Below are 27,200 nucleotides of genomic sequence, written 5' to 3'. Positions count from 1 at the left end.
AAAATCTTTAAGAATGAAAGGTGCGCTGTGATTGGTTGCCGTAGGAAACGCGATTATTTATCTTTTAGACCGTTTTTAAGACATTGTTCCTACTAATGAGTGGTCCTTCATGGTCAGTAATGGATCTGCTTTGAGGAAGTCATTTGCATCTGTGTGTCTATTATGTCATTTCAAGGCTGATCTATTTCATATACAATTTATTTCTGTAGGACTCATTCCTTACGTATAATATAATGGAGTGTTTTAGATTCTCTGTAAGGCGTTGCACATTGCGTTCCTCTCCCCGTTCAATGGTCCCGTTGGGACTTTTGTCCAAACCCCCTGCAAAACTGGTTTTAGATGTATGTGCGGACAGGGCCATTGATTATAATGCAGCTGGAGCTCTGTCGTGCACAATTTTTGGGAGTATATGCTTTCCGCACGCGGACACCCTGGGTCTGGATGTCCACCTCTAGAAAGCATATACTCCTGAAAATGGTGCACGACAGAGCTCGGTGACTTCAGCTGCATCATTATAGTCTATGGCCCTGTCTGCACATATGTCCAAAACCCGTTTTGTGGGGGGTCTGGATGGAAGTCCCAACGGGTCCACTGAACGGGGAGAGGAACGCAATGTGAAAGGGGCCCAACTCATTGTCCATAAAAAAAAAAAAAAAAAAAATATGTAGTATTTAGACAAGCATGTATTGACACCAGACTTTTATAATTGGACCTTTTAGGCTACTTTCACACATCCGGTTTTTGCTCTGCGGCACAATACGGCGCTCTGTAGAAAAACCTCAACCATTTTTTTTGCCGCCAATTGCGTTTTTTTTTGCAAAGACTTACATTAGTGCCGTATTGTGCCGCATGGGCTTGCGTTGGGTCAGTTTTTTTGCCGCATGCGGCAGATTTAGCCGATGCCGCGGCCGATATGGAACGTTCCCTGGCACGTTTTTTGCTCCGGCAAAAAAACGCATTGCGCCGCATCCGGCCGCTGCGGCGCATTTTTCAATGCATGCCTATGGACGTTGGATGCGGCGCGATGCGAAAAACTGCATCCGGCCGCCGCATGCGGTTTCTTCCACTGCGCATGCTCAGTAGCGTGCCGCAACCGGAAAAAAAACGGACAGGCCGCATGTAAAAACTTATGCAAAGGATGCGGTGTTTTCGCCGCATCCGTTGCATAGGTTTCACAGCCGGATTGAGCCGCAGTGCTCAAACCGGATGTGTGAAAGTAGCCTCAAGGGTGCATACATCTAGACTACAGATGGGTATGTTGAGGCTCGCATCTATAGTATGGAAATATGGATAGAGAAATGGACCTGTACTTTGCCCCGAACTAAAAATGTCCAAAGTTTGCATATGGCTTCATTCAGACATCAGTTCTCCTCCTACAAATCCTGTCTGAATTTCACTGGTATAACACGTACCCCTTAAACTCTGTGGTGCTATTCACATGGCAGTATTTATTTGCAGGCAATGTGGCAATAAAAAAAATAAATCTGAGTCTTGTCCTTTTTGATCAGTCTCGCATAAAAATTTCCCATACAAGTCTATAGGTCTGTAAAAATGAGACTGCGCACAGATTGTACATTGCAATGGATAGGAAAAACTTCTGCAGTTTAAAACTGTCACAAGGTTTTTGCTCCCTCATCTAAGAATAGCATTTTGTAGGGACGGAGACCCAGATTCCAGCGATGTGACTTACTGAGCTGTTTGCAGTCATTTTGATAAAATCAATGTAATCTCTGCTGTGGATGTAGGAGTTATAAAGAGCTCATGAATATGCTGGACTACCTGCAGCACGCCAAGAAGTCCTCTAATGATAAGCTACTGCTGATTAAACAGTAATTTTATCAAAAACTACATGAGGCAGCTCAGTAAGTGACACATCGCTGGAATCAGGATCTCTGCCCCTACATTACTCTGCTCTCAGATTAGGTGGACAAAACCCTTGTGACAGATTCCCTTTAATTTGACTGATGGAAGAAACTGACTCACGAACCAAAACGATGAAGAAACTTGGATCCAAAACTGTATTGAATAACTGTGGAGTAAAATCACCGTCTGAATGAGGCCTAAAACTATGTGCGCACGTTGCCTTTTTTTTTTTTTTTACTGCAAAGATGCAGCGTTTTTGTGTGTTTTTGGCCGCAAAAAACCCACCTGCGGTAAAAAAAAAAGCATCAAAAAAGCATGTGTTATTTGACTTTTTACCGTGTTTTATGCCTCGGTTTTGTTGATGAGTTTTTTACAATGCATTGCATGGGTGAAAAACACTGGCAAAAATTGACATGTTGCATCTTTGTGGTCACCACAAAAACGCACCTAAAACAAAACTGCACTGTGCGGACAGCAAAGATGAAAACTCATAGAAAAACTGATAGATGAACTCATAGATGAAAACTGCTGCGGAAGCAAAGTCATGCAGTTTTAAGACCAAAAACGCTGCGAAAAACGCACCGTGCGCACAGTCTTAAGCAGCACTGTCCGTATTTTTAAGGCCACCATACCGGCCTCAAGGTAGAAGATAACTAATGAGTTTAGTCTATTATCCAAGAGCCATATTTTATTTTCATGGTAAAGGTTTAAATTTGCGGCCTACAAGAATTGTATGGAAACATAGCCGTCCTCCACCTGGCCCCTCACGTCATGTGACCGCAGAGGACTTGCCGTTCATAGAGGCTCTCATTATGTAATGTGACATTCCTAGGCTATGTGTAATGACATGGCGTATTACAGACAAGCAGAGCCTGATCATGTACACACAAATCTAAGTATAATAAACCCTGGAGACCGTAAAGCCCATGTAGACACTGCAATATCCAATAGCTAGCAATCTCCTTGCCCATCAAGTATTTCATGTACACAACGAAAATGTATGTATGGACGGTGAGATACGGAGCCTGTTCAAAACATTGTTACCCTTTTGCTTGTCAGGTTATATCCCATATTTTGCAATCTCCTTTTTAGTATGGGCAGATTTTTTAAAAAATTGTGATTAACAGAGAAGCTGCTGTATACGAGGGTTTTCATTTCTGCTGTATATAAAGGATACCTTCAGACACCATGCCTTCTCTCTGTATTGTTGTGTTGAATGTTTATGATAAATGATATCTCAGGATGCTCTTTTGATACCTTGTCTTTATCTCTGTTAGCGGGAGGTCTGAGTCCCCCCAAAGGAAAGTCTAGTATTGTAAAAGCTTCATCTGTGATCGGGACAAGATCTCTGCCTAGAACAAGAGTCCCGTGCAGAGGACCGACTCTCCAGAGGACTCCTAGTGTGTCTTCCGTGTGCAGCACCCAGAGCGATCACAGCACTTTGAGTACCAGGTGTAAGTACAGTGTTCACCTTTGGCACTTTGCACCGTTGGGCACTTCACTTGCACTTGTCGTTATGTTTGAGCACCCTTTTGGCACTTGGGCATCACATTAAAGGGAACTTCTCAGGTGCAAGATGCACCCAGATCCACGAGCAGTTCTGGGTGCATATTGCTAATCCCTGCCTAACTGACCCTGTATCTAGCAGCATAGATAGAGAGCTTTAGAAAAAGTATTTTTTAAAGATCCTTTATGATATGCTAATGAGTGCAGGGACTAATCTCAAGGGTGGGTGTTCCCTTGTGTAGTCGGCCCCCTTAGCTTGCAAGCATGTCAGCAATCCCCTGTGGGTGTGCTACCATGCTAATCAATGTGCAGAGTTAGCGGCCTGGTTGATCTCACCTCTGCTGCCACTGCTGGCTTTCGGCTCATGCGCACTACACCTGTTTGAAGCTGGAACACGTACACCCGGCTTCATAGTACGCATGACTGGAAGTTCGAGACTTCAGATCATACTGAGCCAAAAACCAGTGGTGGCAGCAGAGGTGAGAGCGGCCATGCCTCTACCTCTGCGCATTCATTAGCATGTTAGCACGCCCACAGGGGGCCGACTTGCCAAGGGAAAAAACACCCTTGCGACTAGTCCTTGCGCTCATTAGCATATCATAAAGGATCTTTAAAAATACTTTTTCTAAAGATCTTTATCTATACTACTAGATGCAGGGACGGTTAGGCAGGTAATGGCAATATACACCCAGAACTGCTCGTGGCGGAGTGCATATTGCACCTGACTGGTTCCAATTAATAGTGTTGTGCATGCTTGGCACAATGGGGTTGTGGATGCACCCATGTGACGGCATGTATTTGTTTTGCATGCACTTTTTAATGATCCAAATTGAACCTTATTGACTTGTATTGACCGAAGCATGCCTTGGAGAGGATGGAAGGAGCCGTTCATTTTGTGTAGCTTTTCTTTGCCACTTGTATTATTTAGAAAGAAGTGGAGGAACTGAGAACACGCCGGGTGTCTGCCTTTCAGATCCTCTGCAGATTTGACAAATGAGCCTGGTAGTTAAGCGTATGCTGCATCTCCACCGCTCAAAGGAGCCTTGAGCAAATGATAAATGTGCTTATTGTATCCATTTTTTCCATTGCAACTACAGACAAATGGCTACTTTATTATGTATAAGATGCCCTTTGGAACAAAGCTCCATCTAACCAAGTGGCCAAATTATTCAGCCTACCCAGTGCTGACTTTCCTAGTGAGACTTTCCTGTTGGATTGGTCTGTCCTGCCCACCGCCTCAAATCCCCTCATTACTTTCCACTCTAATTCATCGAGCGCACACAAAGGAGTGAACATGGCCGGGGCCCTTTTGTCTGTGATCTGGGTATGATCCTTTACCTTAAATGACCGTGCCAGGAGGGCACCGCAGTTGCACAGAGAGTGCCTTGCCAGTCCAGCTCTCTACCAATTCCACTATAAGATTAGTTGCTGATTCAGGGAGACTGTGTGATGTTACCTTCCTGACCTTGCTGATTGTCGCATCCTGGAGCTTTTGCATAATTCCTTTGTTGGCTTCGGCTGCTGGGAGAAGAAGTAGGTCATTTTCTTTTCTTTTCATGTTTGAAACTGATCTTAAATTAAATGTCAGTCTCCCTGAGCTTCTTACATCTGGAGTTGCGGGGAGCTCCAGCATTGAGATGTCTAGAGCCCATTTACTGAGATGACATTAGTAATTAACTGAAGCCCTCTAGGAATGAATTGCATGCAGACTGCCCATCGTTTTTTTTTTTGTAGACTGTTAAATTATTTAGGTATCTCTTTTATAAAAAAAAAAAAAAAATTCTGCTCCATGGCCTGAATGCACAGATTAAGAACACACAAGGTTTGTAATATGAAACATCACTCCCAGTTAGACTGCTTTCACACATCCGGTTTTTGCAGTGCGGCACAATCCGGCTCAAAAACCTATGCAACGGATGTGGCAAAAAAACTGATCCGTTGCATAAGTTTTTTTCCATGCCACCCGTCTGTTTTTTGACGGCGTCCATAGGCTTGCATTGTAAATCGATGCGGTTTTTTCGCCGCACAAAAAAAAGTTCACTTGAATGGTTCATCCGGCCACCGCATCGGCTAAATATGCCGCATCCGGCAAAAAACGGACGCAACGCAAGGCCATGCGGCACAATCCGGCACTAATAAAAGTCTATATGGAAAAACCGCACCCGGCGGCCAAAAAAAAAAACTGATGCGGATTTCCGGCAAAGCGCAGTATTGTGCCGCAGAGCAAAAACCGGTTGTGTGAAAGTAGCCTAAGAGTACACTGCGTTCATAAATGGTCAGGCTCTACTGTAAATGGGAAAATGTTAAGGAACCACTTAAATAGTAGTGTCGTAATAAAGAATAATATGAATTAAAATGTCTATCGCTAATTCGAGTGCTCATATAACATCAGCCTTTAGATTGGCGTTCATTGTGATGTAGTAGTCTGTAGTCTATAGTCTTCTGACTGATGGTGGCTGGGTGTTTGACATGAAGCCTAGAATGTATTAAAGGGAATCTGTCAGCAGGTTTTTGCTACCTCATCTAAGAGCAGGATAAGGCTAAGTTCACACACTGCATTTTTTTTGACGCTGTGTTTTTGTGCGTTTTTGCCGCAAAAAAACGCACAAACGCACCCACGGCAAAAAAAGTGTCAAAAACGCATGTGTTTTTACGGTGTTTTGGTGCGTTTTTTGCTGCGTTTTTGCTCACTGCGTTTTTATGCCTTTTTTTACAGTGAACATTGCCATTAAAGATTGAGAAAAAAAAAAAGAAAAGGTCTGATGTCATTTCCTTCAATATGTTCTTCATTCTCCACTAGTGTATGCAGGAGAGCAGACAGCTGCAGAACTACAAGGCTCAGCATACTCCATACACTATATGTATCCAACTCTTCCAGCTGCCCTGATGCTGGGTGTCTCGCTGGGTAATAATGGGGTTAGGGCTAGCTGTGTATTATCAGCTGGCCCTAAGCCCGAAATTAATGGTGTCACGCCAATATTAGGCATGGCCACCATGAATTTCTAGTAAAGATAAAAATAACACAACACACAGATAAATATTTTTATTAGAAATAAAACACAACACAATTAGTGATTCCATCTTTATTGAAATAAAGAATCCACCTCTGCAGTAATCCTGGGTCAAGGGTCCCGCGCCGTCCAATCCGGATCCAATATTATCTGATCGGTTTGCTGGAAGGCAAAGCGATCAGATGATGTGTCAGGTTCATAAGCCTGAATCACATCACACATCAGCTGATTGCATAAACTGCTTTTATACAATCACCTGATATATCAGTGCAGAAAAAAAACCACACACTTCTGTGCAGCGTCGGACTGGCTACCGGAGGAATCTCCAGTAATGCCAGGCCTGGATTCAGCTACCTGCACTGCACTCCGGAGCACTCACCTGAGCTCCACACTGCAGCCGAGACTGTACAGCGAGCGAGTGCCGAGTGATTGATTCCCCGACACTTGCGGTCCAGTTCATGACAGCTGCAGACAGGCCGGGGTGATCGCCGATGCACTCACCTGAACTCCAGAGATCACCCCAGCCTGTCTACAGCTGTCATGAACTGACTGCAAGTGCTGGGAAATAAGTTACTTGGCGCTCACTCACTGTACAGTCTACGCTGATGCATCAGTGCAAAAAAAAAATCTACAAACGTCAGTGTTGACTCCAGTCCCATCGCTGCAGGAGCTGCCGGTAATCGGCTGATAGTCTCCTAATGGCATCAGCTGATAGCCGGCTGGGCGGTGAAAGGCGGCGTCACCGCGAGACTTACGATCAGCTGATGCGTCAGGTGACCGCATCAGGTGATCACCGCCAGGTACTGCAGCTATCGTACGTGCCTGGGAAGCCGGCACACAGCTGGAGCGGGGGTGGCGGTAACGGGAAGAGGAGCTGGGAGCGGATATGGCACCGGGAGTCTGCAGACAGGTGAGTATGACATTTTTCTACTGTTCACTTTTGATTTAGCAGCCACTTCCACCTCCCGCACAGGAGCGGACATGGCACCGGGCGGGAAATGGAAGCAGCGGTGGCGGTACTGGGAGGATTCACGCTTCTGTCTTTACTGACAAAAGGAATCCTCTTCCTGTACATGTTACTTTTCTACCCACCCCTTGCGTTTATAGCTGTGTTTTTAGTCATAAAAACGCACTAAAACGCAGCTATATTTGCAGTTTGCGAATTTCATTGCGTTTTTGAACATCTCATTGAACTCAATAGGTGGAAAACGCAGTGAAAAACGCAAAAATAATTGACATGCTGCGTTTTTGTGGGCACCACAAAAACGCAGCTAAGAAAACGCTGTGTGCAGACAGCAAAAATGAAAACTCAGACTTTGCTGGGGAAGCAAAGTCATGCAGTTTTCTGAGCAAAAACGCACCCGAAAAACGTGCAAAAAAACTCCACGAAAAACTCAGTGTGAACTTACCCTAATGTAGGTAAGGAATATCCAAATCTAACGGTGTATCACATAGATTACTGGGTGCAGCCGTTCTCACATAATCAAAGAATTGAGTTTTAAGCATGTAGCTGAGCTGGGAGAGCTGTCCCCACCCACACCAGGCTCTCAATAGAGTTTGTGCATTGACTATGAGGTGTCAATCAGAGCAGGGGCGTGTCGGATTTCTGTGCATGTGTCAGCTAGACCAAGCCATGTTAATCACAGGGTATTAGCCATTAGTTTAAGTAAACAATAGTGTACACAGATTCATAATTGCCTTTTGTTTTTTAACCCTTATAGCATGCGATCCTCAACTTTCATATTAAAAACCTGCTGACCAATTCACTTTAATGAAATGCCCCCAGGGTTGTAATAAAAGGTTGAGAGAGGAATAGATAAAACCCCTTTATGACCAAGGATGTACTGGTACGTCCTTGGTCGTATTGTGGCAGTCACTGACGGATGCTGCATTGATCCCTGCACATATTTGCTGTTCAAACCAGCAGACATGTAGGCTAATGGGCGCAGGTGGATCCACTATCCACCCACGCCTGCTTGCCACTTAGATTGCGCTGTCAAAATGGGACAGGGCAATTTTAAATGGCCATGGTGGGCATCGCGCGGTTCCCTGCCACCATCAAAGGCCCAGTGACTCGATCACGAGGGGCCGATGGTTGCCATGGTAGTGACAGGTCATGTAAGGACTCCGGTCTCTTTCATGTAGTTCCTGTAAAAGGTGACCGAGCAGCTTTTACAGGAACAGTGCATTGTTGTTGATCAGAGCTGTGCAGCTCTGATCAGCAGAAATAAACAAGCGATCAGACTGCTGATCCATAAAGTCCCCAAGGGGCACTAGTAAAATAAATTAAATAATGTTAAAAAAAATTTTTTAAAAAAACCCTTAAAGAGTAAAACTCACCCCCCTTTTTTTCCCCCATTGAAATTAACTTAAAAAAAATACACACCTTTTTGGTATCGCCGCATTCAGAAATGCCCAATTTATCTGATCGGTACATGCTGTGGCGAGAAAAAAATTCCAAATGGCAAAATTACATTTTTTTGATTGCCTGTTACTGCATTTGTGACGCTCCTGGACTATTCAGGGCGTCACAGGGTACTGCATGCTCTTTATATCTTAGTGCAGGATTCAACCCCCCCATGGTTCTGGGTTCCCAAAATATGGTACTGCCTCAATCAGCATCCAAATCACAACCACACCTCACACCACACCCTGTCAGACACACCAGTGGGCTGCTGAGCTGGAATAGGGCCACCCACCAAGGGGTCAGGCAGACTGGTGGGAGGGAAGTAGAGGAGTCTAGTGGTAGTCCTCGAGTAATGAGGAGCTGGGGAGTGTGTGGCTCCCGGGGAGTTAAAGGTTAGGTCGCAGACTGTGGTCTGGGACCGGAGGAGACTGAGACCCGGTCGCAGGGTATTGAAGCTGGGTGCTTGGACCCAGTCTTGGAGGACGGGGAGGCATCTGAATCTAATAACCGGTCCGGGATCGAAAGCACGACTGGGTACTGGAGCCTAGGTCGGGGAGTAGCTTCAGGCAACCCGGCAATTAACCTGCGGAGGATAGTGACTTTATGGACTGTCCCCAAGAAGCTCAGAGATCAGGGGCACTAGCGCAATGAGGGGGATAGGGCTTTCCAACCCAAGCAGCCCACAGAAATCCCAAGCGTGAACCCTTGAGAGCACTGCTCCACTACAAACAGTAGGGAGTAGGTCCCAGACAGCTTTATGCCAACGGGCCACATGAACTCTTCAAATTTGTGCACGGAGGCAGGCTCCGGACCACCCAGCAGTGCTATAGGGGACGGATACCCGGACGGGCTCTCCTAAGAGGGCAGCGGCACACAAAGACTTGGTTCACCTTGTTGTCAGTCTGCTTTGCGACCGCATCGTCACCAACACTGCCTGAGTGAGTACATGGTCCTCCCCTGCTTCCGACCTGCACCCCGCTCCCCAACACCACCATCCAGAGTCCCGGGGCCTCCCCTACCCGTGGAGGGTAACGTCATCTGGCTGCCCCCACTCAATCTTCCCCGGGTACTCCCATCGGCAGCGGCTGTACTCCCCTTACCGCGAACCACAGGTGGCGTCACGAACTATTATCCCCTGTAAATGCCCCTTTTTCATTTGATGTGGCTGTAAGCCCCCGGATCCAGAGACCCTCGAGCCTTAGCAGACCCCGGATCCGAGCGGTTCGACCGCTGCAGGGGCGGCACACATTTTAATTTATTTTTTTGCTGCGATCAAAACATAGCAACTACTTAAAAAAAATGGTATAGTTAAAAATGGCACCTCAAGACCAAAAAATAAGCCATCACTGAGCCCCAGATCCCAAAATATGACAATACTATGGGTCTCGGAAAATGGCAACCAAAGCACAATTCTTTTTTGGACAAACTTATGAATTTTTTTTTTTTTTAACCCCCTTAGATAAAAGTATACATGTTAAGTGTCTACGAATTCGTACTGACCTTCGGCACCATGCTGACACACCAGTTTTACCATATAATTAACATGGTGAATAAAATATCCCTAAAACAATAGTGCAGTGGCACTTTTTTTTTTGCAGCTTCATCGCCCTTTGCATTTTTTTTTTCCCCTTTTACCTGTATACCATATGGTAAAACTAATGGTTTCATTCAAAAGTACAACTCGTCCCACAAAACGTAAGCCCTTATATGGCAAGATTAACAGAAAAATCTAAAAGTTACGGCTCTCTGAAGGGGAGCGAAAAATGGGAAATCGCCCAGGGGTGAAGGGGTTAACTGCTACACATTAATATGCATCTTCATAAAATAATTGTACACTCAGGTAAGAGACGTTTGTTGGTACCAAAGATGGTGCTTTGAGAATGAAGCCACCAGTTTTTAAGGCTGTGCCCACGGGAGCTTGCACATGTGGATATATCCGCAGGTTTCCCGCAGCTGACCCCCGGAATCCGCAGCTATCCATTACTGCGGGATTCCAGTGAAATAGCTGCGGTAAACCTGCGACATTCGTTTTGACTTACCTGCGGAAGTCCCGGCCTCTATCTCCATAGTGGAGGGCCGGGACATCAGCAGGTATTTCCGCAGGAATAATTGACATGCAGTTATGTGTGGCTGCGGGACATCCGCAGCATATTCCGCAGCTGCACATACTGCAGCATGGAGACACACTCCCCAAGTCCCATAAGGCTAAGTTCACACATCCTGTGTTTTGCATCAGTCACAATCCGTAGCCTTGAGGAATTACGGAATCCTGCAAAATATTTTGCAGGAATCCTGTATTTCCCCATAGACTTCTATTAGTGACGGATTGCGACTGATGACCCTGCGTTGCATCCGCTGCGTCGCGGTCCGTCGTTTTTGACTGACCGCCGAGCGGGGAGCAACGCAGAATGTAACGTTTTTCGGGCCGTCAAAATTAACGCGCCGCGCAGGAATCCGTCGCCATCCGTCAAGCTTGTAATGCATGTCTATGGTGCTGGATTCCGTCGTAATCCGTCTTACAACGGAATCCAGCGCAGGATTCCGTCATGCTCTACTGAGCATGCCCAGCATGCTTGGCACGCCCACTGGGCTGTCCCAAACACAGACGGATCATGACTGATCCGTCAAAAAACGGACGCACAGCGGATGTAACGGACGCAACTGATCCGTTTTTTCACAGGATTCCTGTGAAAGGAATCCTGTGAAAAACACATCAGTTGCATCAGTTGACATCTTGAAAATGACTGATCCGTTGCTGACGGACCTGACGGATTGAAAACACAGGATGTGTGAACTTAGCCTAAGATAACATGGGGAGTGTCTGTACTTGCTAAAATCTGCGGATTTATCTAGCAAATCCAGATAAAGCCGCAAGTTTTCCGCGGCAAAATCCGCAGGTTTAATCTCCCGTGGAACATAGCCTAATAGTCCAGAAGGGGGTAATCCGCATTAAAGGGAATTGACCCAAAGTAACATTGTAAACTAAGCACATAGTCTTGTATTGGAGATGTCCTCGCCTATACAAATCGCAATTTTAGGCCTCCCTCCCACATCTGTTACAGTTGTTATTCAGAGATACAGCACTTACCCATTATAATCTATGGTGCTTTTCACATGTCCGTGTCTCTTTACAGACAGTCCATGAAAAACTCATGGAGACATTTCCACTTTTTTTTTTTTTTTTATATCACAAATGAAAAGGCCTAAGACAAGTCCTTGAGTCCGTGAAAAACAAGTACAGCACGCGGATGGCGTCAGTGTGCGGTTTGCATTAAAATTGCACAGGATAAAAGTTTTGTTTTTCATAGATTGATAAATAAATTACTCTGACACAAGGATGGTAAAAATGGACACAGACCGTACATTAATACAAAACACTGATCATACGAGTATTTTTTCACTTGGGTGTTTAAACATGGTCATGTGAATGAGGCCTTAATGTTTTAACTTTTTCTACAGGAACTGCAGTTTAATAAAGTATGCTAATTAGGATGCTTGTTGTACCCTCTGTGCAGCCCCAAGGCTCTGTGCACAGTTCTGCGCACTCATTCTGCGCGCGCCATCCCTCTCCAGTGATAGACAGCACTAGCTTGCCTGGAGCGAGCATGGTGTGCTGAGGAGGCTCGTGAATTGGCCGCATTGGTGATTACAGCTTTTTCAAGCTCTGAACAGAAGCCACACCACGCTCGTGTAGAAGGTCTGCAACACTGGGGTTAAGATCTCGTATCGTTGAAATATCCTACGTTTGTCACCTCGGGATTGTTGGATATTATCTCCTCACCTTCCTGTAATTTTGTGGGAATTGGTGACTAAACTTGCAGTGAGCTTCAGCCTGACTGTGGAGGTCCTGTCCTCTCCTCTGGATCCTTCCTCTACATCGGCACTGAGTGCACTCCTTGTACTTGTGAAGTGAATTAAAGGGCCGGTAAGCAGAACAGTGAGATGTCCACAGTGTTTAGTTTGTACACCCCCTGAATACATGTACTGTTCACATCCATCTACAATCAGTTTTAAGCCAAAATAACTATTTCCTTATTAGAGCTCAACCGATCAATGTCTGGTTAAGCCGTGTTCCCTGCGTATTAAGTCAGGTTCTCGGACTGTCTCTAAAGTACAATACTAAATAATGGATTAATATAGTCCTTGTAATCGATGAAGATAAAAGCTTTCTCAATTTTTCTGTAAATCTGAAATATCATACTGGCATTATTATTGGGTGACGGCTCCAGTAATTTCCGGTCTGTAAATGTGTGAATAATCCCTATCCTCGGCTTACATGTCCGCAGCAGTAATGGCGTGGCTTAGCCGCTCTGGCACGTTAGCACTGCCTCCATGTAAACCGGGACCATTGGCAAAATAATATTTAATTTACCCCTTTTACTTTGTATTTCAAATGTCGATCTATCATTATATTCAAATTCTTATTTTTTATTACCATTGTATGCAAATTGTGGTGCTTTCTCTCTTCTTAAAGGTTGGGGGTAGAATGGGGTGAATCCCTGATAACACTTTTATGCCATGTGATGTGAGGTATAAAGAATAACTTTTTAAGTTAAATGGTCCTGTAAAAGAATAATGGTTACGGAGCGACAAAACTAGTTGCACTTGGACAAGTGAGAAAAAAATCCTCCCACTTTTCTGGAATTGGACCGAATTTTATTTATTTTAAATATATGCATGTGTGAGGCTGCGCTCATTGGGTGTGATAGAGGATACTCACTTAGCTGCTAGATTGAGGCACTCGGGAGCGGTTTCAATTTAAACAGTCCAGCCACTTTATTAAAGCACACTTAAAGCTACGTGTGCAGATAGCCTATGTGTTTCTATTCTGCACATAAAAAAGCATGTTTTGAAAGGGAGAAAAGCAGCTGAAATGTGCATTTTGCTATTGCGTTTGCAGGTTTTTCTCACTTGCGTTTTGCCATGCTTCCCCCCCCTCCCCAAGTCATGGCGATCACGGGGGTTTAGACGCTGTACCTTTGCAATCGCCGCCAGGGTTCTGGCTGATGTTACAGCTGGGACTTGGCTCTCACTCCTCACAGCGGTGCCTGCACCATTCCCAGCAGCTTAACCCACCTTATTGCTGCGATCCAATCAATGCGATCACAGCATTCAGGAGGCAGGGAGAGGAATCTCTTACCTCTGCCAGGCAATGGAGTCCCTGTAATGCAATCACATGGAGCCGATCGCTGCCATGGCAACCCTAGGTTGTCACCTTGATGACACCGGGTTACTGAGCTACGGAGAGCCTCACACACCATGCTGTATACAGTGTGTGTGAGGTGAAATGCTGCGACATAATCCCCTGTAGTGATTAAAGCATTGCAGGGGAGTATAGAAACACAGAATGACTTGACATGCTGCTGCTTTTTTCAGCAACAAAAACTGCAAGAAAAAAAGAAGCAGCGTGTGCAGAGCAAATTAGGATTCTCAGACTCCTCAATTTCTCTTGCACCGTCTCCGACTCCTACATATATTGCTTATAGTTAGGTGAAAAATTTATTGTAATACATGAACATGTGTATGTGAACATCAGACATTTAATAATTTTTATGATACAATAATCAAGATATTTGGATAGAACATAAAATATATTTATTGAATACAACTTTAGAACAAACTGTAATAAATTGTAAATATGTAATACACTAATATAAAGTATATTACATATATCTTGTGTATGTATATAATATATATTACATATTTATAACTTTAGTTTTTTTGTTCTAAAGTTGCATCCAATAAATATATTTTATGTTCTATCTAAATATCTTGATTATTGGATCATAAAAATGTCTGATGTTCACATTGTACTACAATACATTTTTCACTTAAATATAAGCATTATACTAAATGTTATTATTAAGTAAAATATTCAGCACATTCTGCACTGCACTACTGTCCCCAATTTCTTATATATTTTAGGAGTCTCAATCTGTGCATTTTATACAGACTCCGACTCCACCAAAAATGAGCTCCGACTCCACAGCCCTGCTTGCAGTATTGATTGAAATCTGCAAGGAAAATCGCCTTTGCTGTGAATAACTGCTGTACTCTTGCACTGATCTCATGGGTGCAGTTTCCATTCCCATAAGATGATTGTGCTGGAAATACTTTCTCCTTTGACATATAAGTCACTTGCTAACTCTTTGGGTGACAATGATCTTTACTGTATGGGGACCTTTACTTCTGTCTCCTTATTGAAAACTCATTTAACGCTTTATGTATACAAGGGAATTTGGAGAAACTTCTGTTGGCAGGTCTAGCATTCAACCAACAACTATTGAAGGCATTTTTTTCCTCAAATTGTAAAGCGCCCCTTAGTTTTTGCTAAGGCTGAGCTGGAGGAGCCGTTTTATCACATTTCTTCCTAAACTGCACAGACTCTACTTGAGCTACAATTTCGCAGATTTGCTAAATGGTCACCGTGGTCTGTGGCGTCTGGATATCACCATGTTGTGGTTGGGGACGCCTCAGTAGAAAACCATTGAGAGGCCCTAATCTCAAATATAGGGGGTACCTTGTAGGGGTAGGAAAGGTATGGTAGAGGACAACAGTTATGCCTGACCTCATGGCTGATGTAATATTATATTGTGATAATGTTGGGGATATCCTGCTTTGTCTGGTACGCAAATCATTATCATGCATCTTATAGTCATGCATATTGACCTGAAAAGGAGTCAGAGTTTTGTTTAATTGTATACATTTTGACTTTTACATTTTTTTGCTTATGACTTATGTCATTAGATCATGGACGTTAATAGTAGAGGTTCTTATGAATTTTTCTTTTTTTTTTTTTTTTAACTATTACAGCGACAACTGCCACAAGCAGCGTGAAAACCGATGAAGTCCCTGCGAAGTGTGTGAAACAAAATGGACCAGCTGCAAAGGTTACCTTCCCCAGAGTCCGGTCACAGTCTCTTAAAGTCACGCAGAATGCTGGTAAGTGGCTGACTATACATACAAAAACCAACCACTTCTGGTAGGAAACCTATTTCCCTGCAGTTATAATTGTAAAGGAATCCAGTCCCATTCACCACTCCCAGGTAATTCATAGGAACTGAAGAACCTGATAAACTCCCTCCCACAGTTTTCCAGGCCTTTAAGCCTACGGTTTACCTGAAGCAGATTTGTTATTTACTATATTGTGGGTGGGTTTCTTCGCTTTCCCACAGAAGACGACTTTTTCATTCTCTTTTGGATGTTGCTACTTATTGATATTGTCTCCAATTTCAAAGCTGGAATATGTTTCATCAGAATAGATTAGTGGTAATTGCTGCCTCCCACACCCTGAAATAAGTTGTTGTTTTTTAAGCTTTTGTGAGATGTTTGTGTTTTCATTTGGTAATAAGTTATAACTAGGGATGATCGAATACTTAGATTATTCGGCTTCGCAAATATTTTCCAAATACCTCTCTACTATTCGCGAATATTCGATGCGCAATATAAGTCTATGGGAAACCCGAATAACAACTATTCGGAACTATTCGGACTTCTCATAGACTTGCATTGCGCATCCAATAGTCGAAAAGCGGCAAGGTATTTGGAAAATATTCGCGAAGCTGAATAATTAAAGTAGCCGATCGTCCCTAGTTATAACTCATTGTATGAAGCGTGTGACATTGTATAGGCAGTTCTAACACTGGACAGTATGTTATAAAACAGGAGGAGCTTGTAAATATTCTATATTTTGCTTTTTATGGATATAAAATATATTTGATTTTTTTAATATTTTGTGCATTAGTCTACTCTAACCAGCGTGGAGACCAGCACATCTCACTAACTCAAGGAACAGAAGTGAAGCTCGAATGTTATTTCTGCATTGACCATTACAAAGTAGAGCCGCCCACTGGACTCCTAAGAATAGAAAGAACGGAGCTATTAATCTATAGGATTCAGTGTAGCCTGAATATTCTGCCATGAAGTTTTAGATCAATTTGCTCATGCTTCTTTTCTAGTCATCGCTTCCAGCAGATCAGACTTGCATGTGACTGGTTCCCCCTTATAATAGCTATAAATTGTTTCCTTTGTCAAATTAAAAACAAGCCTCTTCTAGTAATTTGCCAAATTTTTTATATATATATATATATATATATATATATATATATATATATATATTATATTTTAATTTTTTTTAACTCCTGAAGTGACAACCAGATCTGGTCATTACATTTTCTTTTCTTCATATGCAATGACATAAAGTAAAACCTTGTGTAATATTTATTCAGTGAAGCCCCAAGGAGGCCGGTGAAAAGCCATAAACTGGTAAAGCTTGAATGGGGGCAAATAGAATAAAAAAAATTGATTGTCCTATATTTTTCCAAAATGTTTAATTGTGTACAAAAAAAATAAATCTTCTCCTCTGTTCAGGTACAAAGAAAAGTCCCGTTTTACACCAAGGAGTCACAAAATCGTCTGTCTCATCAGGACTGTTAACAAAGCGAATAGAAGCTAAAGGCATCAACGGAGGTAAAGGCAATAAGTGATTACAGTCTGGTGTTAGGGGTACTTCTCACATAACGAGATCACTAGCGAGATCGCTGCTGAGTCACTGTTTTTGTGACGTACCAGTGACCTCATTAGCGATCTCTCTGTGTGTGACACTGAGCAGCGATCTGGCCCCTGCTGTGAAATCGCTGCTCGTTACACACTGCTCTGGTTCATTTTTTGGACGTTGCTCTCCCGCTGTGAAGCACACATCGCTGTGTGTGACAGCGAGAGAGCAGCGATCTGAATGTGCAGGGAGCAGGGAGCCGGCGTCTGGCAGCCTATGGTAAGCTGTAACCATGGTAAATATCGGGTAACCAAGTGAAGCCCTTTGCTTGGTTACCCGATATTTACCTTGGTTACTAGCGTTCGCCGCTATCAGGCTACCAGTGCCGGCTCCCTGCACACGTAGCCGGAGTACACATCGGGTAAATAAGCAAAGCGGTTTGCTTATTAACCCATTGTGTACTCTGACTAGGAGTGCAGGGAGCCAGCGCTAAGCGGTGTGCGCTGGTAACCAAGGTAAATATCAGGTAACCAAGGGAAGTGCTTTGCTTGGTTACCCGATATTTACCTTAGTTACCAAGCGCAGCATCGCTTCCACGCGTCGCTGCTGGCTGGGGGCTGGTCACTGGTGAGATCTGCCTGATTGACAGCTCACCAGCAACCATGTAGCGACGCACCAGCGATCCTGACCAGGTCAGATCGCTGTTGGGATCGCTGGAGCGTCGCTAAAGTGTGACAGTACCCTTAATAGATTTGTGTAATATTATCTGATAACCTTGTAGAATTTCTTGTAATCTCTAAGGTAATTAAACAAATCTCTGCAGTAATGGCAATCTGTTCTTCAGTCGCTGATTTTTGACGAGGATGTGGTGCTGCTACAACCTGAGCCACAAATAACTGTGTATCAAGCTACATTTTACTAATTAATCTATAGTGCATGTTTATTTTTCTGTGCTGTAATGGGTAGGATTATAGAGCGGGCACATGGGGACCATGGTCCTCCAGCACCTAATGGGACCTAGGGTACTCCATCACTCGCCATCTCTGAAGGCCATAAGAAGGTAGAGGTGTCTCTTCTGCAGTATAATAGTTACTGGTCTGGTAACTTCCATAACTCCTTAGGCCTTGTGCACACTGCGTTTTTTTTTGTTTTTTTTTGCAGTTTTGCTGCAGAAATTTCTTGAGAAAAATCTATGGGAAAAAAATAGCTGTGTACACTGCTTTTTTTTTTTTTTTTTTTTTCTCAAGAACATTCTTTCTGCTGAATTTCTTGATAAAAAGAATGTGCATGTCACTTCTTTTCTGCAGGTAGCTGCATTTTTTCCCATAGATAATGGTAAAAAAACCGCAGGACCGACCTGTGGAAAAAACGCACCAAACTGCATCAAAAATGCATAAAATTCAGTGCGGTTTTTGACCGCAAGTGCGCTAATCTTTCAGACTCAAGAAATTTCTTGAAAAATCCATATTCTAGTGTGAACAGAAAAGCCTTAGCTTTTAATGGTGAGATCCATGTGTATGTGTGACGTTAATTAGATATCAGCTGGATTTTAGGCCAACAAATATTTTGCCCAGTCACCTTCCAAAAAAAAAGTCTGATTATAATATATTCTCATTTTTTCAGGTACCCTCCATGGCCTAAAAAACTCTGTTGTGGGTGAGTAGTTCAAAGCTTTTACATTTGTAATTTTTTCTTCCACTCTTTATGTTCTGCAGGATATATTTCCTCTGTGGTTTTGTTGGTGTGACTCGTATCATTGTGGGGTGTGTAATACTGATCACGATTGAGCACTGTTTTTGTAAATGTTGGCCTTAGAGGTAATTTCACCAACACCGAATAGTGGTCATTTCTACCCAATGAATATGGGTCTGACTGCTGGAGCACCGATTGATCAAAAGGGAGGGTTAGTGAGATCCCTGATCTTCGTGTGGATCCTCGGATCAGGGATTGTGTGGCTAGCATTCACCATGTAAGGCAAAATTTAGTAAGGGCCCTGGAGCACTGAGTGTTTTTTTTCTTAAAATGAAGCCCCTTTTTCTGGTTCTGATCACGGATCTGCTTAATTGCTTCTTTACAAGAAAATATTTTAGCAACTGGAACTATGTGCATCTGCTCTACCTTCCCATGGGGCTGCAATTTTTAATTTTTTTTTTTTTTTTTTTGGCTCGTTCAGTAGATGAGGTATCATTCACTGTATACAGCTCCCATTCGTGAAAACCCAAAGGGTGTTTGCAACCATAATGCCTTGCAGCCATAGTTCCAATGCTTACCAGGCTACATAAAATCTCTTTTATGGTCTAGTCTCAATTCTTAAGAAATGTTCACTGCGGCACATGTGGTGGCCTTTTAGTATGCCAGTGAGAGCCATGATAACCTGTAAGCCGCAGGGACTGACAGGGTTTAGCAGCCGTGATCAGAGGTTTCTCTAATCCAGGTGGTTAAATTTACTCAGTCACCTCATGGCTTATACTGTTGATCGAATGGCCACATATTTTGTTCCTATGCAATCCAAATGATGTGACACTATAGATTCAGACGTGTATATATTTTTTAATGTTATCAGAGCTTGTAGTATTTGGACTGTCGCCATTTTTGAACTTTATTAAATGCATTGTAACTGGTGCTCGGTACTACGGTAGTAATGAGCATTTGGATGCTCAGATGGGCACGACTCAAGTACCCAAGTATTAGGGAGTCAATGGGGAACTTGAGCATTTTTCCAGAAGGTTTCACGTATAAATGCTAGAGTCCTCCATTGACTTCTATACTGGGGTACGCGAGTCGTGCCCATCTGAGCATCCAACTGCTCATTACGAGTATCGAGCACCCGAGCATGTCAGTGCACTCATCACTAATTACGTATGAGGTTAAAGATTTTAGTTTAAGCCACAGTATTGTCAAGCAGACTTTATACAGGCAGAAAGTAAATGGTTAAAGCAATAAGGTTTTATGGTATTTTAATGATGTTGGGCTGTATTTTCTCCATCTTTTGTTACATATTCAGTTTGTTTTGAATGTGGTTTTTTTTCGATAAATCTTTTAATTGTAGATTACGTAAAAGCAAATTGTCAGTTATTGAAAATATCTACTGTAGCGGTTATAGATGGCTAACACTGGTGTCAGTTTAGTGAATAGCACGGTGGCTCCTGCCTGTCTAATTGTCAGGTAGTAATTATTTGACATAATGTGCCGTCACGTGGCCAATACAACTGGTTATGGGCCACTTGTGTAATACAGGTTTTTATTTGTAGTGTTACCCACAGCACTTGTTTCTTTTATTCTAGTATTTCCTGTTTACTTTCATCCTTCGTTATATAATGGCTCAAATGTCATCTTCACTTTTATGGCTATTTTTACACTGTATTTTGCCACTTGTGCTGAGGCCGCTCCCAGTGAGCATGTCACACTGCTCCGTTTCATACTGAAGAACAGTATACCCCAAAGGATGTGTTATTTTCTCCAATGGACCCTGTGCTACAGAAGCTTTTGTATGTCTATACAATATCCGGTCATAGGTTTGGAACTTATCCGGACATAATCCTCAGTCCGATCGATATTATAAAATACTTTGTAAAAAGATCCCAACTTTTTCTACCGTGGTTTGAATTTTATAAACTTTGATTTTTGTTTTGTTTTCTAATTATTGTTCACTAATCTAATTGTTGGGAAGGTGAATGTATACGGGCAATAGTAATTTTTGACTCCTCGTGGTTTTTGTCCAAATCGTTTTCCAGGACTAAAATATTAATGACCTACTACTGTTAACGCCATGGCAGTGACTCTTATTGCTGCATCTTTCATTTTTTTTTACCTGGCACGGCGCTGTACTTTTTCAGAAGTTCCGCCTGGTATTGTAGCTAAAAAAAAAAAACCTTAAAAAAAAAAAAAAAAGTAGAAGTCAGTGTGACAGAATATGATACCTGGTACAATCACTTTGAAAAATGTGGAGCTGTGCCTCACACAGATATGCAATGCAAATCGCAGAATCCCGATCCAGTGGCTACGTCCATATTCTGGCGGAGGGAGCCCTCCAGACTGCCTCCTACCTGCTGGGCTTTCCAGGCACCTCTTCTGATCTGTAGGCCAGAAGCGATGTAATGTGTGTGTCGTACCGCAACGATGACTTCACATGGTTCTACACTTCAGAAGAGGAGTTGTAAGTGCCAGTGGTTCCTACGGCCTGTGGATATGGCCGCTGCACTAGGGTCCTGTGAATTTATTTGTTAGCGGTAGTGCCTAGTAAGCAAGAAAACAATTGGTAACAGGAATCAATTTGGTGAGTCAGGTCCCATTAATCCTAAGCAAAGCCCATCATTATTCTATTCCTGACAACCCTTGTTAGGCTATGCCGCACATTTTCAGATTCATAACCTCCTGTTGCAGATTTGCTTTCAGACCCTGCTCTTTTTCTTCTGTATGATTCATTCAGACATACATTTTTACAGTCATGCTCTATCTTTTTTCCACGGACAAAATGCATGCACATTATAGTCTGTGGGTCTGTTTACATGTGCATATGTTTTTGATCCTGGTCATAAATCAAACAGCCAATCAGATCAATGCACCAATCTGGAAAATAATTACACTGCGGATGGGTACTATGGGTTTGTTGTGGTATTTTTTCCTTTTTTTTTTTTTTTTTTTTTAAACCGTTTAATGGGTTGGTCAAGCTTGACATTTTCTTGGACACATTGCAGTAATGGATGAAAACTAGATCTGGCACATGTATGGAAAAAAAAATAAAAAAATCTGACAACTGAATGTGGCCTTATTCTGTAGTAACATTTGTGAAAAGTGGCAAATAATCCTACTACTTGGTGAATACAGGGAACTCTAGCATTTTTCCGAACCATTTCGACCATTGACTTCCATTATACTCAGTACTTGAGACTAGTGATGGGCGAACCCGAACTGTAAAGTTCGGGGTCCGTACCGAACACCGTGTTCATGCACACAATCCTGAACACGAGCTTTCCTGGGAAGCTAGTGTTACAGTTTGGGTTCAAGGCCTGTAAAAAAAAAAGCACATTTGAAAACAATATGATTATACTTACAGGTCCCGTGGTGCGTCCTGCAGATTCTGTCTCCTGGCCGCTTGTGCTTCCACGTCCGATCATTGCTGTGCCCCCAGGTTACAGGACCTTCCATGACATCATAGCCATGTGACCAGTCTGGTTTGAATGTTGTACAGACATTGGGTTACAGACTGGTCAAATGGCTATGATGTCATGGAAGGTCCTGTTAACTTCCAGAGGTATTCAGTACACGGCACTGCTCATCACTCAGCAGGACTGTTATCGGCCATGTTCGCAGTGACGTCAGGGTTCACCCGAGTCCATGGCAGCAGAAGCAGCCGAGAGATAGTATGCAAGACTCGTCGCAGGACAGGTAAGTATAATGAGAATGTTAACTATATTCTTTATTTTACAACTCCTCCCCCCCCCCGCCACATCCCATAACTGTACAATCCAAGTTCTGTGTTGAGCCGCAAGTTCGCATTATCGGAGAACCTGAACTCAAACTTTACAAAACATTCGGGCATGGCTCCCGAGCACGAACATCAGGGGGTTCGCCGATCACTACTCGAGTCGAACCTGTCTTAGTGTCCAACTGCTCAAAACAAGTACCGAGCATGGCCGTGCTCACTCATCACTAATCGCGTTTAGAAAACTCTGCTGTTTAACTGACCATGCAGTAAGTATTCATTTCGCTGTGGTGTGGACATTGTGTATGTCCTTGTCTAGACGTCTTGTATAGAGATTTGTCAGATCTCTGCAATGTTGACTACAGATGGTAAAGGTTTGCAGCGCTTAATGGCACCATAACCAATACTGCAATGCCAGTCATGTCCACTCCGCCTTGTGGTTTAATCACTACCCGCCTACCTATCTGTTACCACATGAATGCCAATCTGCCAGCTCATTAACCACATAACTCCAGTGTGCAGATCACTTTTGATATTTGCATTATTTTTGCATCTCATCTTCTTTCTATTGAAGCGTGGAAGTGACTGAATACATTTATTTGTGTGAATCAACAATTTGGATTCTCTACGTAAATTAAACATTGATACCTGGCTTTTTTACACACAGCCTTCATTTCATTGTAATCTTTGAAATACATATAATTTTAGAATCTTATAAGGTATTTCTTTAGCTAAAAGTTGTTGTTTTTTTTTTAAGACTTTCTTTACAAACTGTTTTAAACTACTAAATACTACTTTAATTTTTGCTGCTAATAATGGATTAGGTCCTATCTGTTTATATGCATTTACGGACTGCCTGAAAGGCAAAAGACGAGAAACTATTGTAACATAGAAACTATATTAGAAACTGTTACTGAGGCTGAAGGAAGACCTTATGTCCATCTAGTTCAGCCTATTTTAGTGCTGCTGTTCTCCAGTGTTAAACCTGTGGAAGGCAAAAACCCAAAGAGTAGAAGCCAGTTTTCTTAAAAGGGAAAACAATTCCTTCCCGAATCCTAAGGCTGCTTTCACACATCCGTTTTTTGAAGTGCGGCTCAATCTGGCTCAAAAACCTATGCAAAGGATGCGTCGAAAAAAACTGATCCATTGCATAAGTTTTTCTATCCGGACCGTCCGTTTTTTGATGGTTGCAGCTTGATACTGAGCATGCGTCTTGCGCAGTTCAAAAAACCGCAGCCAGCGGCCGGATGCATTGTTTTGCCGCAGAACGCCGCATCTGGCGTCCATAGGCTTACATTGTAAATTGCGCCAGATCCGGCGAGATGCGGTTTTTTCGCCCCGCAAAAAAAGTGCCAGGCAGCATTCTATTTGGCCACCGCATGGGCTAAATATGCCACATCCGGCAAAAAAACGGACGCAACGCAAGGCCATGTGGCACAATACAATGCTAGTCTATGCAGAAAAAACGCAACCGGCGGCAAAAAAAAAACTGTTGCGTTTTTTTTCTGCAAAGCGCTGTATTGTGCCGCTCAGCAAAAACCGGATGTGTGAAAGCAGCCTAAGGCTGCTTTCACACTACGTTTTTTTAGCATGAGTCATGAACGTTTTTAACACAAAAACGGATCCAGTGCAAATGCGTTTGCATTTCAATGAATTTGCAATGGACTCGCGTCAACATGTTCACCTGCGTTTTCGTGCGTTAAAGTAAGTTTCCCAGCGACTTGCAGTTTAACTTTTTTCAAAAACGCTACTTGTACAAATACTGCAAATTGCTGGATCCTGACTAAACAGCATGCAAACACATGTGAACGCTGATTGACAGGATCCTGCTTGCTCTACTGAGCATGACCAGAAACCCGCCTGGTGTGATCAGTCCCTCTCTCCCCCTCCCTCTCTCCACCGCCTGAGAGCTGCGGAGGCTCGTAACTAAGGTGAGCATCGGGTAACCACGGGCTTAGTTACCCGATGTTTATCTTGATTACATGTGCAGGGAGCCGGCTCCTAGCAGCTGCAGACGCTCATAACCAATGTAAATATCGGGTATCCAAGCAGGTTACCCGATGTTTACATTGGTTAAGAGCCTCCGCAGCTGTCAGATGCTGGCTCCCAGTCTTTCACGTTCAGTTCCCCTCACTCCTGAACACATGACTCCAATGCCCGCCCATAAACTTCAAGTGACAGGATCCTGCAAAATAACACATGCGTCTGCATGTGTTTTTCTCTGCAAAAACAGGATCCGCTTTTGCAGCAAAAAACGTTCATGACGCATGCTAAAAAAAGTAGTGTGAAAGCAGCCTAAGCTGGGTCAACTATCTACCTGTAGTATTATGTTATAACCTTCTATACGGTTGCTATCAAGCATCCATTCCTCTCTTAAATTCATTCAGTAGTTGGCCATCACCACTTCCTCAGGAAGAGAGTTCCAGAGCCTCACTGCTCTTATCGTGAAGAACCCTCTTCTATGCTGGTGTAGAAATTTTCTTTCCTCCAAACGAAGAGAATACCCCCTTGTTCTTGTCCAAGGAAAGTGTATGTATCCGCTCACCTGTGGTATGAAGGAGACCAATGCTTCCCAGACACGTGCAAGGATAAACCAGCTGGCAATCTTGTATGGAGACTTTTTCAAAAAAATCCAGCACCGAATCCAGGAAATGTATTAAAAATTAATGACGTTTATTGAAACATATTAAAAAGTCCAAATAGGGTCCAGAGCAAAGAAACAGAGAGGACGCGTTTCGAACTGTATAGTTCTTAGTCTGTCTCTAGCTAATGAATGAAATGGACTGATTAAAATAAGCTAAGAACCAGACATGAACAATGGTGGGCGGAGAGAAGGCCCATAATCTTTCATTCACTTATCAGTACCATCGGGAAGTGATACATTTTTTGGACATGTCATTTTGTGGCAATAAAATAGATGGAGTTATAGAGAGTAAATTATATCGGAAACCTTTTTCGGGTAACTCCCTTCTGCATGCAAAAAGCTGCCATCCTCGACATGTTATTCAAAATATTCCCATGGGGGAATACATTAGAGCCACTAGATGCTGTACAACTAATGTAGACCTAGCTGGGGAATTCATTACAATTGATAATAGATTCAAAGCCAGGGGTTACTCCCAGGCTCATTTGGATCGCTCTAAGTTCAAGGTTGGCCTCAAGGATAGAGCTCAGTATCTGGAGATGAAAAATACATCCTTTAATTCCCAAGACAAATTTTCAGTGGTTTTCTCTACTAACTATAGCAGGGATTACCACCAAGTGGTTCGCATCATCAAGAAATTTTTACCTATTTTGTCATCTGATGATGTTTTGCAAAAAGTGCTGGATCAGGGAATAAAATTTGTACCTAAAAGAAACGTTACCCTGGGCAACCAATTGGCTCCCAGTGATCATAGAAAATTCCATAAGGCTATTAATAGCAATGATCACCGTTCTTGGCTCCCCACATGCGGTTCCAATAGGTGTGGGTGCAAATTATGCGGTTTATGCAAATTTATGGTGGGTACAAAAATGGTCTCTTCCTATGTTAATGGTAAATCTTTTTTGATTAAGGACATGATCAATTGTGGTACTGACCATGTAATTTATTGCATATCTTGCACTAAATGTTGTATTCAATATATTGGCAGTACTACACGCCCCTTGAGAAAGAGAATCTCGAAACACGTGTACGATGCAAGCCATGTAACAACAAGAAATCTGTCAGGTGCCTCCCAACATTTTATGCTAAAACATGCGGGGAATACAGATACTATGCAAGTAGTCGCCTTGGAAAAGGTTAGATTACCTAAAAGAGGAGGTAACTTGAAAGATTTATTGTTACGGAGGGAGACCAAATTGATCTTTCTAATGGGCACTAGATCACCTTTCGGCATGAACCTTAAAAATGATTTGTTTTTGACATATTGATTGTATAAAAATGATTCTATGGCCTTAATCGGCCTTATTATTTATTTCATATTGCTCTTATATCAACTTTGCTATTCTACCCCTTTTTTTTTTTTTTTTTTTTTTTTTTTTGCAGTATACAGGGACACATGAGACATTATACACGGTTACAAGATATAAGACGGTATACACGGTATATGAGGCGGTATGCAGAGATATATGAGGCAGTGTGCCCGGTATACAGGATATTTTTTTTTTTTTCTTTCCTCTTCTTTCCTCTCTCCTTAACTTTCTGTCTGCTCCTTCCTCCCCTTCTCTCCGCCCACCATTGTTCATGTCTGGTTCTTAGCTTATTTTAATCAGTCCATTTCATTCATTAGCTAGAGACAGACTAAGAACTATACAGTTCGAAACGCGTCCTCTCCGTTTCTTTGCTCTGGACCCTATTTGGACTTTTTAATATGTTTCAATAAACGTCATTAATTTTTAATACATTTCCTGGATTCGGTGCTGGATTTTTTTGAAAAAGTCCCCTTGTTCTTGTCACTGTCCTTGGTACAAACAGATTATGGGAGATATCTCTGTATTGCCCTCTGATATACT

General features: G+C 42.8%; 1 protein-coding gene across 6 annotated transcripts in view; it reads left to right on the top strand.

Annotated features, from left to right (window-relative positions):
* The window catches only part of MTUS1 (microtubule associated scaffold protein 1), a 282,742-nt gene that overhangs the window by 123,362 nt on the left and 132,180 nt on the right, over positions 1–27,200 (top strand). For 4 of the 6 annotated variants that reach the window (XM_075347095.1, XM_075347097.1, XM_075347096.1 and 1 more), the window contains exons 4-7: positions 3,141–3,317; positions 15,601–15,729; positions 17,158–17,256; positions 18,905–18,937. In XM_075347095.1, coding sequence (XP_075203210.1) covers positions 3,141–3,317; positions 15,601–15,729; positions 17,158–17,256; positions 18,905–18,937 — 438 coding nt within the window. Of the gene's footprint in view, positions 1–3,140; positions 3,318–4,712; positions 4,903–15,600; positions 15,730–17,157; positions 17,257–18,904; positions 18,938–27,200 lie in introns of those variants that run through there. The other 2 variants (XM_075347099.1, XM_075347098.1) reach the window with 2 other exon arrangements.

The sequence above is a fragment of the Anomaloglossus baeobatrachus genome, chromosome 1 (genome assembly GCF_048569485.1).
Source record: "Anomaloglossus baeobatrachus isolate aAnoBae1 chromosome 1, aAnoBae1.hap1, whole genome shotgun sequence".
Classification (NCBI taxonomy): Eukaryota; Metazoa; Chordata; class Amphibia; order Anura; family Aromobatidae; genus Anomaloglossus; species Anomaloglossus baeobatrachus.
This window is presented reverse-complemented; position numbering and strand designations above follow the sequence as displayed.